Here is a 15,594-nt window from a genome sequence, read left to right on the forward strand (position 1 = left end):
ATGTCACCATTGTCATGTTTCCTGAGTGACCGTGAGTTAGTTCAGGGTTATTTATTTACTGTTTGTTGATGCTTTTGATGGAACTATATGCTCCCATTAAGTGTCTGTCTAGTTGATATTGTCATTATGTAAATGTCTCATCAGTCTTTTCTTAAGGTCTTACAATAGATTGCACGACAAAGGTCCTCTAACTCAGACTTGCTACACTCACTTGATTAAATTAAGTTACACAGCCGCTTTACTCAAAGTACCTTATGTTAGGTAAAACAAGATAAAACAATTTTAAGTTTAGACCAAAATTTAGACTAATTGATATACAGTGGACACTATATTATCTGATAAATATATATATATATTTTATGCCTTATCAGATACATCGAATAATTGTCAAATCATAGTCAAGAATTCTCCTTCTCTGTGCTGTCACCTTATTGTGGTGGAAGGGTTTGCTTCCGTTGGACTCACCACATGGTGATCTGGAACACATCTCCCACAAAAAAATGAGGGATCACTGTATTTCCATAAACATGAGCTCGAATGGTTGTACAGTATAAGGAACTTGTTTCTTTTCATAACATCATTTTATACCACGCATTAAATGTTATTGTCATTCTTCAAATGTTATGGCAAGTCATAATTACTTATACAGCTATTTAGTTTTCTGATCCCAGTGTGCCATTTTCCTTTTCATGAATATATACCAGTGAGTGTATTGTATTGATTTTTTAATTAGGTTCAACTATACTGGCAATTAGGTGTATCTTGGCTCAACAAATAACACAAAAATAATCACTAATTTGTGTAGTTATTTTTATTACCTAAATAATCTCCATTAACCTAACAATTTCTCGTTGAGTTGTCGTAATTATTGGCATAACATTTAGATTATTTATGGCACTACAAACACAAAGATTATAATCACACTGACCTGCTTCATGTTGGGCAAACAGTCATGTAGAAGGTGAATCTTAAGTTCTTGTTGTTTAACTTGAACGTGTCTTTGTCCTACACCAAAATCTGCACGTCCGCCTCACAGTTAGGAGGGTGCGGGTTCGATTCCACCTACGGCTCTCCCTGTGTGGAGTTTGCATGTTCTCCCTGGGCCCGCGTGGGTTTTCTCCGGGCACTCCGGTTTCCTCCCACATCCCAAAAACATGCTTGGTAGGCCGATTGCAGACTCCAAATTGTCCCTAGGTGTGAGTGCGAGTGCAAATGGTTGTTCGTCTCCATGTGCCCTGCGATCGGCTGGCAACCGGTTCAGGGTGTCCCCCGCCTACTGCCCGATGACGGCACTCCCGCGACCCCCGTGGGGACTAAGGGGTTCAGAAAATGGATGGATGGACTTACACTGTCACTTTCTGGGTTGCAGGTGTCTGTTTGGGTGGAAATATGGCCACTCTCTCTTTTTGGATCCTGTCTGGATTTGTTCTTCACCAGTGGACTCAAATCCTCCCACACACTTTGTCCCTTTATTCATCTACCAAGCTCTGCTTGCTGGACCCGCAGCCTCAAGGCCTTTATCATCTAGCCTTTGCTACAACCGATTCCCTCTTTATGTTTCCCAAAACCTGGTCGCAGATCTGCAGCCATATTTCTGTGCTCCCTGAGCTCCTGACCTCACAGGGCCCACCAGGGGTCACTATTGAAATAGCTTGACTCCTGTGTGGTGAACACGGTTCAGGAAACTCCCTCCCTGACACTACGACATATATGGAGCGTGAATGGCGTAAAGCAGTGCCTCTCACAACAGACGTCACACGGCCAGCATGACACAGCACAATCATGCTGCTCCATCACTAGTCCAGTCATGGACTGGCAAAGACCAGTAGTCCAATCCACTGAAGTGACACACTCGTCTGGACCATCCAGGGCTTGACTCTGAAGTCCACAATACAGCCAAGAAAACCTGGCTGGAATAAAACTGTGTTTCTTTCTTTCTTTCTTTCTTTTTTAATTGAGTCCAAATGTCTTTGTGAACCTTCTACCGCTGGTTATTGTGTATTTAAACTTAAGTGAGAGAAATCAAAAGAAAAACAGAAAAAAAAAATAGGTCTTGATTGTGTCCATTTTTGGTTTTAGATATGTGCTCTTGTCTTTACATTTGTGCATTGATTATTGTAAGGCGAGTTTTTATTCACTCACTGTATTTCAAGGCAAAAAAAAATCTGTAAAACAGAGCAACGGCAGCTTTGTGGTCCGCATTTCTGTACTGAAATATTCATTCTCTTTCATTTCTCTGAACAATGATAACATGAAATACCCACAATGCTCTCTGTCTGTCATTTGCTAATGAATTAGACAAACATAGATGCAGACCTAAATCCCACTCAGAATTGTTTTACTACTTCAAGGATTGATCGATAAAATCCGTGTGAGGTCAGCTTTGAAAAGACAAAATACAAGAAGTTTTGGGAGGGGGGAAATGCATTTATTTCAAAGATATCTTCTGTGGAAGGAAGTCAGATTTTTTGTTGTTTATTTTTGTCGGAAAGAGGAGACTGTTTGGCTTGGATATTTAGTCCCTTCACTAAGTTGTGCTGCTGTTCAAGTCACCTTTTGGTACTGGACAAGCTGTACATGTATCATTTTAATGTATCCTTGTATATAGCAGATGATTTATTGAAGAGATTTATGCAAGTAGTGTTGGAGAGATTCTTTTCTTGGCGTTGTTTGATTTGTTTTGTTCACTGCGTTTATGATGGATTTTTTTTTTAATGGATGAACACATTTCAACATCTCATCCTATTTACTTAAGCACTACCTTAAAGACCACATAATATACTATTACAGTGTTCCCTCACTTTTCGTGGGTGATAGATTTCAAGCCCACCTGCAATAAGTACATTTCCACAAAGTTGAGGTTCTCTTTTTTTTTTTGCTGATTATAGGCAACAAGCTGTCTAATTTTCATGGATTTGGTTTTTGTAAAACAAATTTCCCCTTGAAAAAGAAGTATAAAAATAGCAAGAAAACGTGCCAAAATAGTGAGGTCAAACTGCAACAACACGAAGTTATGCTCATAAATGAAAACTCACAATAGAGTGAATAGAGTGCAATAACTGAACCACAAATTAGCGAGGGAACACTGTATATTATGAAAAATTGGAGTGGAGTTCTGACCAGCATAGAGCAGAAAAGGCTTGTAATGGCTCCTCTCTGCATTTTCTCACGATAAGGCAAAGAGCCATACAAAGTCATCTTAATACAATCACTTGTACAAGAATGTCATAGTCAAAATACTGACTTACCATTTCTGAGGAGAACCGAATCCTCAGTACCGTAATTTTCGGACTATAAGTCGCACCGGAGTATAAGTCGCACCAGCCATAAAATGCCCAAAAAAGTGAAAAAAAACATATATATGTATATAAGTCGCTCCTGAGTATAAGTCGCCCCCCCACCCAAACTATGAAAAAAAACGTGACTTATAGTCCGAAAATTACGGTACTCTGTAAAGCAAAGAGCTCCTAATCAGCCAGATAGTCACCAAAGGAGATAATAGCCATAGTTTTTTCGCAAAGTCGAAATAAAACAGCCCATATGTACAATATTTTGTCATCGAATACCAAAAGTATACACTAAAAGAGAGTATATTGGATGGCAAGGCATGGCAAGGAATATCCAGTTGAGAGAACTAGAACAGAAGAGATTAACCTACAGTATTAAATAGTTTCAAATGCAATTAGCACTTAGCAGAATCAATGCAAAAATGCTAATGTTTAGCATTCCATTACTAAAGGAAATTGTTTTATGTACAGAAAGTTACCTATATTTAATGTACACTCATAGCATCCATTATCTTAAATCATGAATCATAATCTCAACAATAAATTGTCCAATTTTTACAACTTGCACCACACACAAACACATCGGATAGTAAGTAGTTACATTAAAATATTTGCCAATTGAAATTTGACATCAACAAAGTTTAAGTTACAACGCAGGCCTGCGCATGACCTTTGCACTTCGAGATGAGGATAAAGGTTTATTGGAGGGTTATGAGTGAGCTTTGAATATTTCAAAGTATCACCTTATTGTAACACTAAACTAAATAAACCAAGGAGAAAATACCAACAACCCTAGGAATGTTTGCATTCAATCACCCTGGGTTTTCTATATGACAAGTTGAAGAGCAACCATTTCCATGTCTTTGTCCATTTATTTGATTTAATTAGTAAAGAAAGTGTGTTTGTGGTCTTTACACAATTATTCGTTTTAGGGAAGAGATTTGATGCTATAATGCTGTAATCAGTTCATGTGCAATGTTTGTGCTTTACACGGATTGTGGCGAGATGCGTTTATTTAAGATGGACATGGATGAACAGTAGTTTTGCCCTTACGCCATGGCGTCACTTTGGTGTTGATGTCTCATTGACATTGAATCTTGTTGGATGTAGTTATTCAGAAAGGTTTTGGTGACTTCAAACAATAAAGATGAATTACATGAATTTGAGTCTTTTGGGGTTTTTTTTATAATCGACGTTGGTGAACCACTAGAGGGAGGCATTGACACATAGAAAGGACTTAAACTCAGCGTGAGCGTGTGTGCGCGTGTGTGTGTTGAGGTCACTTTCTGTACTCATTAAATTTGTCAAAATTATGGTTGTCCTGAAATAAACTAAAGGGTAAGGAAAATAAATGATAACATTCAAAATGAAGGATAGGTCTTGCACACCCCTTAAAATTATTATGACCGACCTAATATCACATATAAATAATAAAATGTTTGAAATAAAAAAAAATATGGGCAGTGATTATGTTGATGTCTGCCTTTTAATTGTTGATTAATCGCAGACATTTTAAATCTTATTATTTGTCGAATTTTCCAATAATAGAGTTGGATTATTTATTATAGTTACCACTTGCATGCAACGGCCCAATACTTTCTTGGCTCCACCGTGCACTTTGGTTCAGACTGCAGGCATATCTGATTCCAATTAGATTCCCCCTCAAATCTGAATTTTCCACCCTGCTAAATCAGATTTGGCCCTTGCTGTAGCAACAACGTTGCAATGGAGGCGCTGTCCAGCAAATGTAGTGCTTATTTGACATTATATACATACATAAATGCGACAGCAGCAGCACAGGAAATACTTTGATCAATTGAATGGTTTCTAAACATGTCCTCAAGCTTTGCTTGTATGGCTCTATCACCCCACAGAGGCAATGTGTTTCATCCTCTGTCCAAGGACTGGTGTTTTCAATTCATTCAAAATGCTGAATGCAGCCTAAGAATAAATATGTCATTTATGTAAAAAGTGTATGTTATGTAATTAGACTGTTGAGCGTGACATGTGCAGCACATTACACACTACATTAGGATTTCTAATCCATCTGTTAACTTGCATACGTTAACATTTTATGTATTAGTATTTCAATGTTTGAATGCATTCGTTTCAAACACACCTGTACAGAGCTGTGACGTGCGGTACAAATAGAACATAGTGATGTGTCTGTGTTTGTGCATTTTGGGTTTTTTTCTTCCCCATTCTTCCCCCAAACTAAAAATAGATGTCCAAAGTCACTGGCAGCCTTAGTGAAGGCCATGGCTGCTACTTTTTTCACCAGCCAGTATGTCTTTGGGACATTGTGACGTATGCATGCCAATTATTTCAAAATGATTTTAATTAATTGACCTTGAGGGACACGTGCACCCAATAGAGGAGCCTTGTATGCATCAGTGTTGTCAAAGAAGGAGCCTTTGGCAAGAGGAAACAGCTGTGAAGAAAACTGCTTCCAGCAATGGAGGATTTATAACAGAGAATTAGGCCATTGCGGGGTGAGTGCGTGCTATAAAAGTAAACAGGATCAAACATTCCAAAGGATTAAGAGTAGAAACAAAATTGCAGGAAGTGCCAAAATGATTCTTCTGGAGAAAAGAGAGTCAAAGCCACAGAGCAGCTGCTTCATCTTCATCTTTTTATTTCTGTCTTCTTCCTCCTATCCATCCATCTAATCTCCACAGCTCTCCTGCTGAGAGCCCATTAATATCTGTGACATTATCGTAGCGGCTCTTTCAGGTGGCAGAGCAACATAGGAAAAATGAGGCGCTATCACTTGCAGAGAGGGAAATGTCATATCAATAGTAATTAGAGCTATGAATAGAATAAACAAAAACCCAAATACCAAAGAAAGATACATTTCATGAATTTAATGACAAATCAATTGTATTATTCAGTGGAATCTTTAAAGGAAAACACCTGAAGAGGATTTCTTCTTGTATTCCTTCCACGCCAATGAGCTGAAAGAAGGAAAGCACATTTTTATTTGATTTTAAAATTTGACTTCAAATGTTAGTAACATGTTGAAATGCAGTACTCGATTTTATCTTCGGCGAATGGTTGTCACGCCCCAAAGAGCATGAACAACAACCAAGTGTTCCACACATTCTTGGTTGTGTGTACTTTGAAGGGGAGCAGGAATTCATGAGTTCTTCTTCTGCGTTCTTGTCTTGGTGCGTAGTCATACCTGTACTGTTTAGTTCAATTTAAATGGACCAGAGTTGATTTCTCAGGCTGGTCTGGACCTATTATGTACTTGAACACAATTTTTGTCCCAATTTTGCTCATCCTGACCAACGCTCTCGAATGCCAGACTATTTTATACTATAAGAGACTAACCTACGAGATTATCCATTTGTCTGAGCTGTGTTAAGAGTGAATGCGTCCATTAAAAAGTATATCGGGTAGATTGATGCAAAAAATGCATGACTTTGCTTGGGGATGACATGAGACAATTTCAGACTGCAAAGCTATTATAAACACTGTAAGCCTGTGAGGCCTTGAGCTTTTATAAAGCATGACAAGTAGGTGGCCACCAGAAAAAAAGGCTGACATCACTTCTCGATCTAAATATGCAAACATAACCTTGTGCACACGGATGGAATTTTATTGGGATGATGATGACAAATCCTATCAGTGATTAAACAAGAACTAATAGAAGCAATCTTACAGTATGTGTGCACAAGCGGGAAATCAAATATATTCATAATATGAGCATCGCAACACCTCAGAGTATCCTTGAGTGTTAATTTCTCCTCCGTTCCCTCCTGCCGACGATTGTTTCCCAACCAGCATTTTTCATCAGCTTCCAGTTTTTGCAGTTTTCATGCTTCTCCAGCCTCCCTTTCAACTCTGCTCAGTGTGTGGTTTTGTCTTTATTGCTCCTCATTGCTAATTCATCTCACTTGCATCGATGAAGAAGCTCACGGCCACTGGCTCCTCACCCTTTCTCACGTTGTTAATCTAACTTCTGTGGCAGCTACTCTTTGGCTTTGACTAAACAGGCTTGCCAACAGTTATTTCCTTGTGGGATTCTTGGCACCATTCTACTTTTTCCATTTTATCTCCACATGACACTTAAACCTGCCAATTTAATAGTCTGTACTGCATCTGGTCACCAGATTTTTACCTTGCTTTGTTCACATCAACCATATCAATACTAGCAGGCGTCACAGCAAGAGAACTGAAAGGACAGGGGTAGGCACGTTACACAGGTTGCATTATTTCAGTTCTTGCGAATGATAGAGCTAGGTTAATTAGGTTTTATAAATGAGCCTATTTTTTTATTAATATCCCACTGCTTCTTAATGGTCTGAATATTTTACTGCAGGCCTTGGAATAAAGTCAATGTACCGTATTTTCCGGCCTATAAGGCGCACCGGACTATAAGGCGCACCTTCAATGAATGGCCCATTTTAAAACTTTATCCTTATATAAGGCGCACCGGACTATAAGGCGCACCATTAATGCATCATGTCAGATTTTTAAACCAAATCAAATCATTCTCCATTTTATCTTTTTTATTTCAACTTCAGACGGAACAAATTACTTTATAATCATAAAATAATGATCCATAGTCTTTTTGAGTCATGATTCATAGTCTTCAGCGGGCCACTTATGATTGATTTCATGACACAATACTTCGGGCCAGTTTGAATTTAGGAATTTGGTCCATATATAAGGCGCACCGGACTATAAGGCGCACTGTTGGTTTTTGAGAACATTTTAGGTTTTTAGGTGCGCCTTATAGGGCGGAAAATACGGTATGTATAATGTGTATATATCTATCTCTCTCCAAATTTGGATCCTTTTATTTTTTGCCAATTTCTCATCTAACTCTTAGGAGTACCACCAATACTGCCCAGGGTGTGTTAAATATGACTGACCATTTTTGTGAACATTTTGTGGTGAGCATCAGTACCGCATGAATGGGTGCTCGTTTATGTTCGGGTTATTTGTCCCAAATGATTCATCACCTGTGACAAGTCGGATTGCAAGCTTTGTACTTTGTATTGACGTGCACTTGTTTGCCTTGTAAGAGAGTTTTATTTTTTTCATAATTTGCTGATGTATCCATTTTTACATGACCTGCAAATCATCGCTCCAGTGATGGTAAATGAGTATGTAGAAGAAAAGAAACTGCCTTTATTGAGAGACTTTATTTTCTTCTAGTTGTATTATCATACTTGACTGTTGACTGACAAACAAGTTACAGCAACCCAGAGACATTCAAAAATGCATGAGGACTTTATTCATAAACAAGCAATGCAAACAGTAAAAAGTAATGTCCCCGCAATAATCTGCTAGACACTGCATGACGTACAGACAGACACTGCATTCTCTGGAGAGCTGAACCAAAGTGTACTGCCCGCTAATCATGCAAATGTATTCATTTTAATCAAACAAAACCAAATGACTCCATGATTTTCACTCAGGATACAACTGCAGTAGAATACTATACATATGCCAAGTGCATTCGCAAACGTGCACTCCGTCAGACTCAGATCACTACACATGCACATGGTTACCCATATTCTCGGAATTAAATTTGATGGGCTTACTTTATGGTGACAGCTTCGTGCTGCCTTCTGCAGCTTTACAACCAGTGAACACTGCGTAAGCATGAGCACGCATCCGTTCATTCCGGAGCAATGCTGTAAAATTTCCCAGTGATAAAAAAGAGTGATTTTTACTCAATGGAGATTGTGAGAACGCAGATTTCTGCTTTGATCAAGTTGTATTTAGTTTTTTAATACTGGAAATCTCAACTAACTATACGGAATCGACACACAGCCTCTTTGGTGGTAGTTCCTCAACAAGAAAAAATAAGAAAATGTTTTTTTTTTGGTCAACGTTATACCAATACATTCATAAATTAAGTACATTAACATTGTTAATTAGTCATTATTATTATGCATGATTGCCATTTGGCATTTTATTTACTGTAATGCTATAGGATACTTACTTACTGATACACAAGTAAAAATTATACTTCACTATCAATGTTTGTTCATGAATTTTATGATTTTCATGGTCCGCAGTGGCATTACGGGAAAAAATGCCAAACAGAAATCATAAATTGCAGTCGGGTTGTCACGATATCAACGTTTTGTTTCCAGTTGTCATGCTGCCAAGTATTTATTACTTGTAGGTATTCATTGATGCTTATTCAGATAAAAACAGCTTGCAAGAAAAAACATGACTATTGTTTTTTTCTTTGATCATATCAACTAGTAAACAGAATAAAAAACACAAAGACTTTTTTTTAAGCCACATAATTTTCACGTGAAGACAAAACAATTCAAAAGACTACTATTTCCTTAATGCTCTGTTAGAACTGTGAAATGGAATTCTTCTTTTTGCAATTAAGACCATTTTTAAAAACCTTTCTACAGTAAGTTATTTACTGTCTCTCTCTTCGACCTTTTACCTAGCACTTATCGATTGCCATTAATTTTAGAAAGGGAAAAATAATTGCAAAGCTTAAGTAGTCACATTGAGTAAGCTGAATCCATTAAAAGAGAAAAAATAAGCTGTTTTCTCTTGGGGAAAAAGGCAAGATGAGAAATGTCTTCAGTCAATAGTAATTACAATATCAACAAGTCAAGATGTTCACGCATGAGTAGAATTGCAAAGTGAGAATTAGAAATGCAGTCATCCATCAGAGGAAATAATTTCAACAAACTAACGTCAGTGTGATTTTCATTTTATTCCATTCAACACTTTGACACATGCTGCCAGCATCGAAGCTTTACTACCTTCATCAAAGTATTATTCAAGCTCGCTCTCTCACAGCTATTATACTGTGCAGCGGGCCAGGTTTAGTTCATTCAACTGTGAGGAGCCTGAGACAAACATCACTTGAAACAAACAAAGATAAATGTGATTACTTTTCCACCATGCCATCTACTCGGGTTCAACTACCCTACAATCTATTAACATTTCAGGAAATATTTTAAGTGTCATCCAAGTTTAGTGAGGTTAACTGGACCCCAGTGATCAAACTAGAACTTTGGTTTTGAAGCAACACATTTCGGGTAATCCTCAATCTTTTTCAAATGCAGCATTTGAATTTAACTTAGTCTGACTGAAAAGTGACGCACCTCGGTCAAGGGTATGCACCAGACCTTCTTCATGCACCCGTTTATTGCGCAAGAGTCCTTCCAGATGGGCTTCATCACACAGTGCGAGACATGTCAGGACTGTTTAGTTTAACAGTCTCCGGCTCTAGACCGCAACTTGTTTCAATTACTTTCCTGTGCATGTTTAGACACACTCCTCAACATACTATGTGCAGAACAAAGTCAAAAATACAAGAACGTTCTTTTGTTTTTATGGTAAAATATTGCTGACAACCCTCAAACTACGTCAGTAAAAGTTTGGCATGTTTTATTAGTGTTCTTATTATGAATAGATATGCCAAACATCAAAAAGGAAGATAGCAGTGAAAACTGTCCTTCAACTAAACTTTCTGCAACGCACCCCAAGCTCCGCAGAAAAGATAAGAGGTAAAATCCTGCATTTCCATAATCCCCTTTGACTTTTTTACGACCTCCTAAATCTTGAGGTGAGGGAAGAGAAGAGGTGCTGTGATGAGACAGTACAAAACCGATCCGGAGAATCTTAAGGCGTGAAGATACTCTTGCACCACCTGCTGGTGTGATGACACGATGATCTTTAGCTGTCACAGCATAGAAAGGAAATTGGAAGCTTCGTTTTTCTTTTTTACTTTTTTTTTTAATCAAAAGAGCTTAACATTCGACTTTTGTTCTATTTTTACTTAGAATAAAAAAATATATTGTGCGCTCTTTGAACAGTTGGATATTTTTCTCATGGTATTTTGATGAAAGTGCGCTTTATTTTATTAATATGTGACGGGGCGGGCCCAAAAAAATAACATTGAGAGGACAGCAAAGGACTATCGGGAAGGATTCTGGACACAAGAGTCTTCAGAGTTCATAAGAACAGCTGCAATAGCATCGCGTGTGTGAGTGCGTTGTTTGTGCGTGCGTGTTGGAAGGGAGGGAGGAGACTCATCCCCTAAGGAGAAAGCATTGTGCGCTCGCTCCCTTATTGACAGTTTTTGCCCCCCTCCCTTCTTCCTTCCTTCCAGACACCTTTCCCGATCCGGGATTAGCAGAGCTCTTTTTATCGCTCTCCTCGCCGAAGCGCGCTCCCAAATGGAGACATCCCCTTTTCGTCACCTTCACTGCTACTGACAAACCGCTGAGGTGCTGCATGAAAGTTTCTGCAGAAAAAGGAGCTTTACGACTTTTTCTTTGACTTGATAAAAAAAAAAAAAAAACGACCACTGTGTAGTCCTCAGCGGACTCCAGGCATCGACATGGCAATGTTGCTGTTGCTTTTGCAGTATTATTTGCTGTCGAGTTTTGTGTGCAACGCGATCGCTTTCGTGGAGGAACCCGCTGGAGGGAGAGCGGACGGGTACTGCGGGCGGATCTTACGGGCACAGACCCAGGGGACCCGGCGTGATGGGCACCATGAGTTCCGTCTCAGAATGGAAGGGGATCCAGAAGCCTACCAGCCTGGCACCACTTACAGAGGTAAAAGGTGTAGACGCACTTTCAAAGAGGTGTAAGGAACTGTTCAGATTTTTGTTTTTGTAACTATAGACAACAATGCAAGCGCTTTTACAACTTAATGCATGGTGATGTTGATTTTTTTAAATATAAAATATAAATGATTTTTCATCTTTATAAACAGATGCTCAATTTCATTATGGCTAGCCATTTTTTTCCAACATATTAAGACAATATGTACTAGCCTACTGTCCATCAACATCGATTTGAGTCAAGTCAAATCTATTTATACAGCCGTAAATCACAGACAAGTCTCAGGCTTCACATTTGCAAAATTGACAATTATTCTCAACATCCCCTGATGTTAACTCCCATGAGGGCAAGGAAAAACTCAAAAAGCCCTACTGGGGAAAAATGAGAAACATTGAAAAGAGACCACAGATGGGAGGATCCCCCTTCCCGGATGACCAGGCTGCAATGGATCCAGAGAGGGCGCATAGAACACAATCCAAAGATGTCCATATTCAAATTGAAAAGCTGCAGGAAGGTGCCCTCAATTGTCATGGCAGTGTCTGCCTCAGATCCCTCATCCCGATTGGTCGACAAGAAATCCAGACAGCCATTTTCAGTTTGGGTGTCACCTAAGGGGAGGAGGGGGGGGGGGGGGGGGGGTGCAGAGAACCCAAATTCCAGCTGAATCGGCCAACATAGGTTAATTAAAGGCCATAGCATAAAAATGTGTCTTTAATCGTGTCTTAAATGTTTCTATAAGTTCTGAGGTTCTGTTTATAAGTGGCTTGTGTCATATAGGTGAAAATTGTCAAACACGGCTGTCTCAGGGTGAAGGTTTTGGGTTAGGCATCCCTGTGTTAAGTTTGCATGTTCTCGTCATGCTTGCTTGAGTTTTATTCTGGTATTCCGACTTCTTCTCACGTTCCAAAATTGTCAATTGAAGACTCCAATTTTTCCATAGGTGTGAATATGTGGAATGGTGATTTGTCTACATGTGCTTTCTGATTGGCTGGTGGCCAGTCTTGGGTGTACCCCTCCCCTTGCCCAGAGTCAGCTGGGATACACACATCATCTCATCCGTGAAAGAAAGAAAATGAGTATGAATAAAATCCATCAGTGAACATTTTTACTTGATATTTTATGCACTGACTCCACAGTCATTCTGTTTATTGGATCTTTTCCTTGTATTTTAACATCAAGATACAAGCGGTCGAACTAAGTTTCCTCCTCAGGGTGTCCAGGTTTTCCCTTAAAGATAGGGTGAGAAACTCGGTCATCCGGGAGAGACTCATGTTTTCTTTCGTGTTGAGAGGAGCCATATAAGGTGGTTTAAGCATCACCGGCAGGAAACTCCGAGGCTGACCCAGGACACGCTGAAGAGACTATGTCTCCTGGCTGGCCTAGGAATGCCTTTGGATCCCTTGGAAAAAGCTGGAAAAAATAGCCAGGGCGAGGGAAAACCGTGTCTTCCTTGCAAAAGCTTTTGCTCACGCGACCCAGCCTCGGATAAGTGCATAAAACAAATAAAATATGTTAAGTGTCCCTCTGATGCACGATGCAGTGTAAGGATGAGATCCAAAGTGCATCAACGAACCAACGTGCTGCTGATTCACTTACTTAACCTGCTTTGGATAGAGTCCTGTATTTCACAAGAATGCACATGTGCTCCATATCTGTACTCTTTCTTTGAGGAAAGTGTGGAAATCTTCTTAAAGACCAACTCACGAGTTGTGTTTGCTTCTAATGGCAGTCAAGCTGTTCTGCTCGGAAGCATTTGCAAGCTAAAAAACAAGAGACATGACATCATGTTTGACGGCTACATTTTTAATACCTGATGTCATACCCATTTCGATTTTTTCAGCAATAAAATAATCCTTAATGGCCACTTTTACAGTTTCAGAGCCGTGCATGTCCTCACCAATGTGGTATAGCTCCGGTTATAAGATACGATCCAACTCTGCACTTTTTCCACTCTCCTGAGATTCCGCTGGTTGGGTTGGGGTGTTTCTCATTTTCGGTTGACAGCAAGTAGCAAAACCGCCGCCCCCTGAGATGGATAAAAACGGGTGGATTTTGCTGCTTAACTCATATTCCACAAATGCAATAATAGTCAGAATGCCGTGTTTAGACTAGTAGGGGAACATACAACATATATTGTAAGCAACATTTTTGGGTTGACGTCTCCTTTGAATGTGTTGGACTTATTTTAAAAGTGTGTTTAGATAAAATTTAAAAGTGCCATAATTGCTAAAAAAATAAATACAGGGCGTATTTAAATCGGGTATTTCTATATTACGAATTTCACTTATGGCGGTGGTGGTCAGGGATTACTGTATACAGTGTTATACTGTAATTATTGTCAAATTCTCCCAAGTAACTCATTAAAATCCATCAGGCTCCAGCGGGGAGAGTTGTCTAAGTGTTCCAAATGTTGACCTATATTAGCTTCCTCACCTCTTCCTGCCAGCAAGTGGATGGACACATGCAGGCGCACACACAGCAGGAGATCAGTCAAATATCTGGTTCCAATTATTCAGCCTCACTGGATTCAACCTTCAAAACATCCTGCTCCAAGATGTCTTCAACATTTAGCCCTTAGCAAAGAGGGCTAAAGGTTTTTTCCCCCTCCTGGGGCTAAATAGGGCCTGAGAAAATGAGTTTGCAATATTTTAAAACAAAATGCTGGAGGGCTTAGCTGCACGGTGTGACAGATCTTCACCCCAGTGTAGTGGCAGTTCGAAAAAAAAAGAACTAAACAGTTTGTTTCTCAAGCTTCAAATTATTAGTTGAGCATGAAGTGAGGGAACTGCAGTGTCTCATATCACCACGAATGGATCATTTTTGCAGTCTCAAACTACAAACGAGAAATAAATATAAAACATGCCTCGGAATTATTTTGCCCTCTGCAGCTTTTGCAGCTTTTACATATAATATAGTACAAAAAAACCCAACACTTTTCAGTTTTTCCTTAAAATAGTGCTCAGACTAAAACAACACACTCACATTGTGATATAACTGCATTCTCATCTGCCGTTAGGTGTCCTTATTTCCATAGTGGGATGCTAAGTCCCTATTTACAGTGCTCACTCTTCCATATCATGCTGATGCTGACAGGAATGCTGCTTTGCTGCCAGCATCATTCAGAGTGATCCTCAAAGTGTCAATGTAGTAAAGCCTCTACTGCTCAGTGTGTCCAAGGTGTTAATACACACTCTCCCTCCTCCCAACAGTGATCCTCTTGGCAACCAGCCCTGCATATTTCAGAGGTTTTACCCTCATTGCACTGAAGGAGGGCCGGGAGGGTACCACAGATGACGACTACACCGGCCAGTTCCAGGTGAGAGATAGGAAGAGAATCTCTGCAATTTGAACTTTTGATTGGATGAACTTGCATGACTCTGGTAGTGTGCCTAAAATTTGCAATTTGCACGTAGGGAAGAAACTAAAACGTTGTTGAGCATTTAGTGCAGCGCCACTCTGTGAGGCGTTCTTCTGGATGAATAACAGATATTAGTTGGAGTGGAAGACGGAAGCGAAGGAGTGGGGGAAGCTGATAGAGAGGAGGTTATGTTGAACAAAACGATAAATAAAGGGAGATTCAGTGGGCAGAGGCGAGAGATGTGAGATATTTTCCCAAGTAGCAACACAGCTCCCGCTGAAAGGTTGAGAGCCGCTGAGCAGAAAGACAGACTTCTTCAATTACCTCCCTTGTAGTGTGAACAGGAACACACATCTGTGGTTGTGTTTCTGCATGCTGGCCA

At 39.6% G+C, this 15,594-nt stretch overlaps 2 protein-coding genes across 4 annotated transcripts in view; both read left to right on the top strand.

Annotated features, from left to right (window-relative positions):
- kiaa1549la (KIAA1549-like a) overlaps nt 1-4,458 on the top strand; it is a 58,581-nt gene extending 54,123 nt beyond the window's left edge. For 2 of the 3 annotated variants that reach the window (XM_061284119.1, XM_061284120.1), the window contains exon 24: nt 1,370-4,458. The gene's annotated coding sequence lies outside the window, so the exon portion shown is untranslated. The remainder of the gene's footprint in view (nt 1-1,369) is intronic. The other variant, XM_061284121.1, reaches the window with a different exon arrangement.
- A 6,729-nt stretch (nt 4,459-11,187) lies between these two features.
- spon1b (spondin 1b) overlaps nt 11,188-15,594 on the top strand; it is a 39,523-nt gene continuing 35,116 nt past the window's right edge. Inside the window, exons 1-2 of the mRNA XM_061283189.1 lie at nt 11,188-11,845; nt 15,064-15,170. Of these exons, the coding sequence (XP_061139173.1) occupies nt 11,626-11,845; nt 15,064-15,170 (327 nt within the window). The 5' untranslated portion in view covers nt 11,188-11,625. The remainder of the gene's footprint in view (nt 11,846-15,063; nt 15,171-15,594) is intronic.

This window comes from Syngnathus typhle, linkage group LG7, assembly GCF_033458585.1.
Source record: "Syngnathus typhle isolate RoL2023-S1 ecotype Sweden linkage group LG7, RoL_Styp_1.0, whole genome shotgun sequence".
Lineage (NCBI taxonomy): Eukaryota > Metazoa > Chordata > Actinopteri > Syngnathiformes > Syngnathidae > Syngnathus > Syngnathus typhle.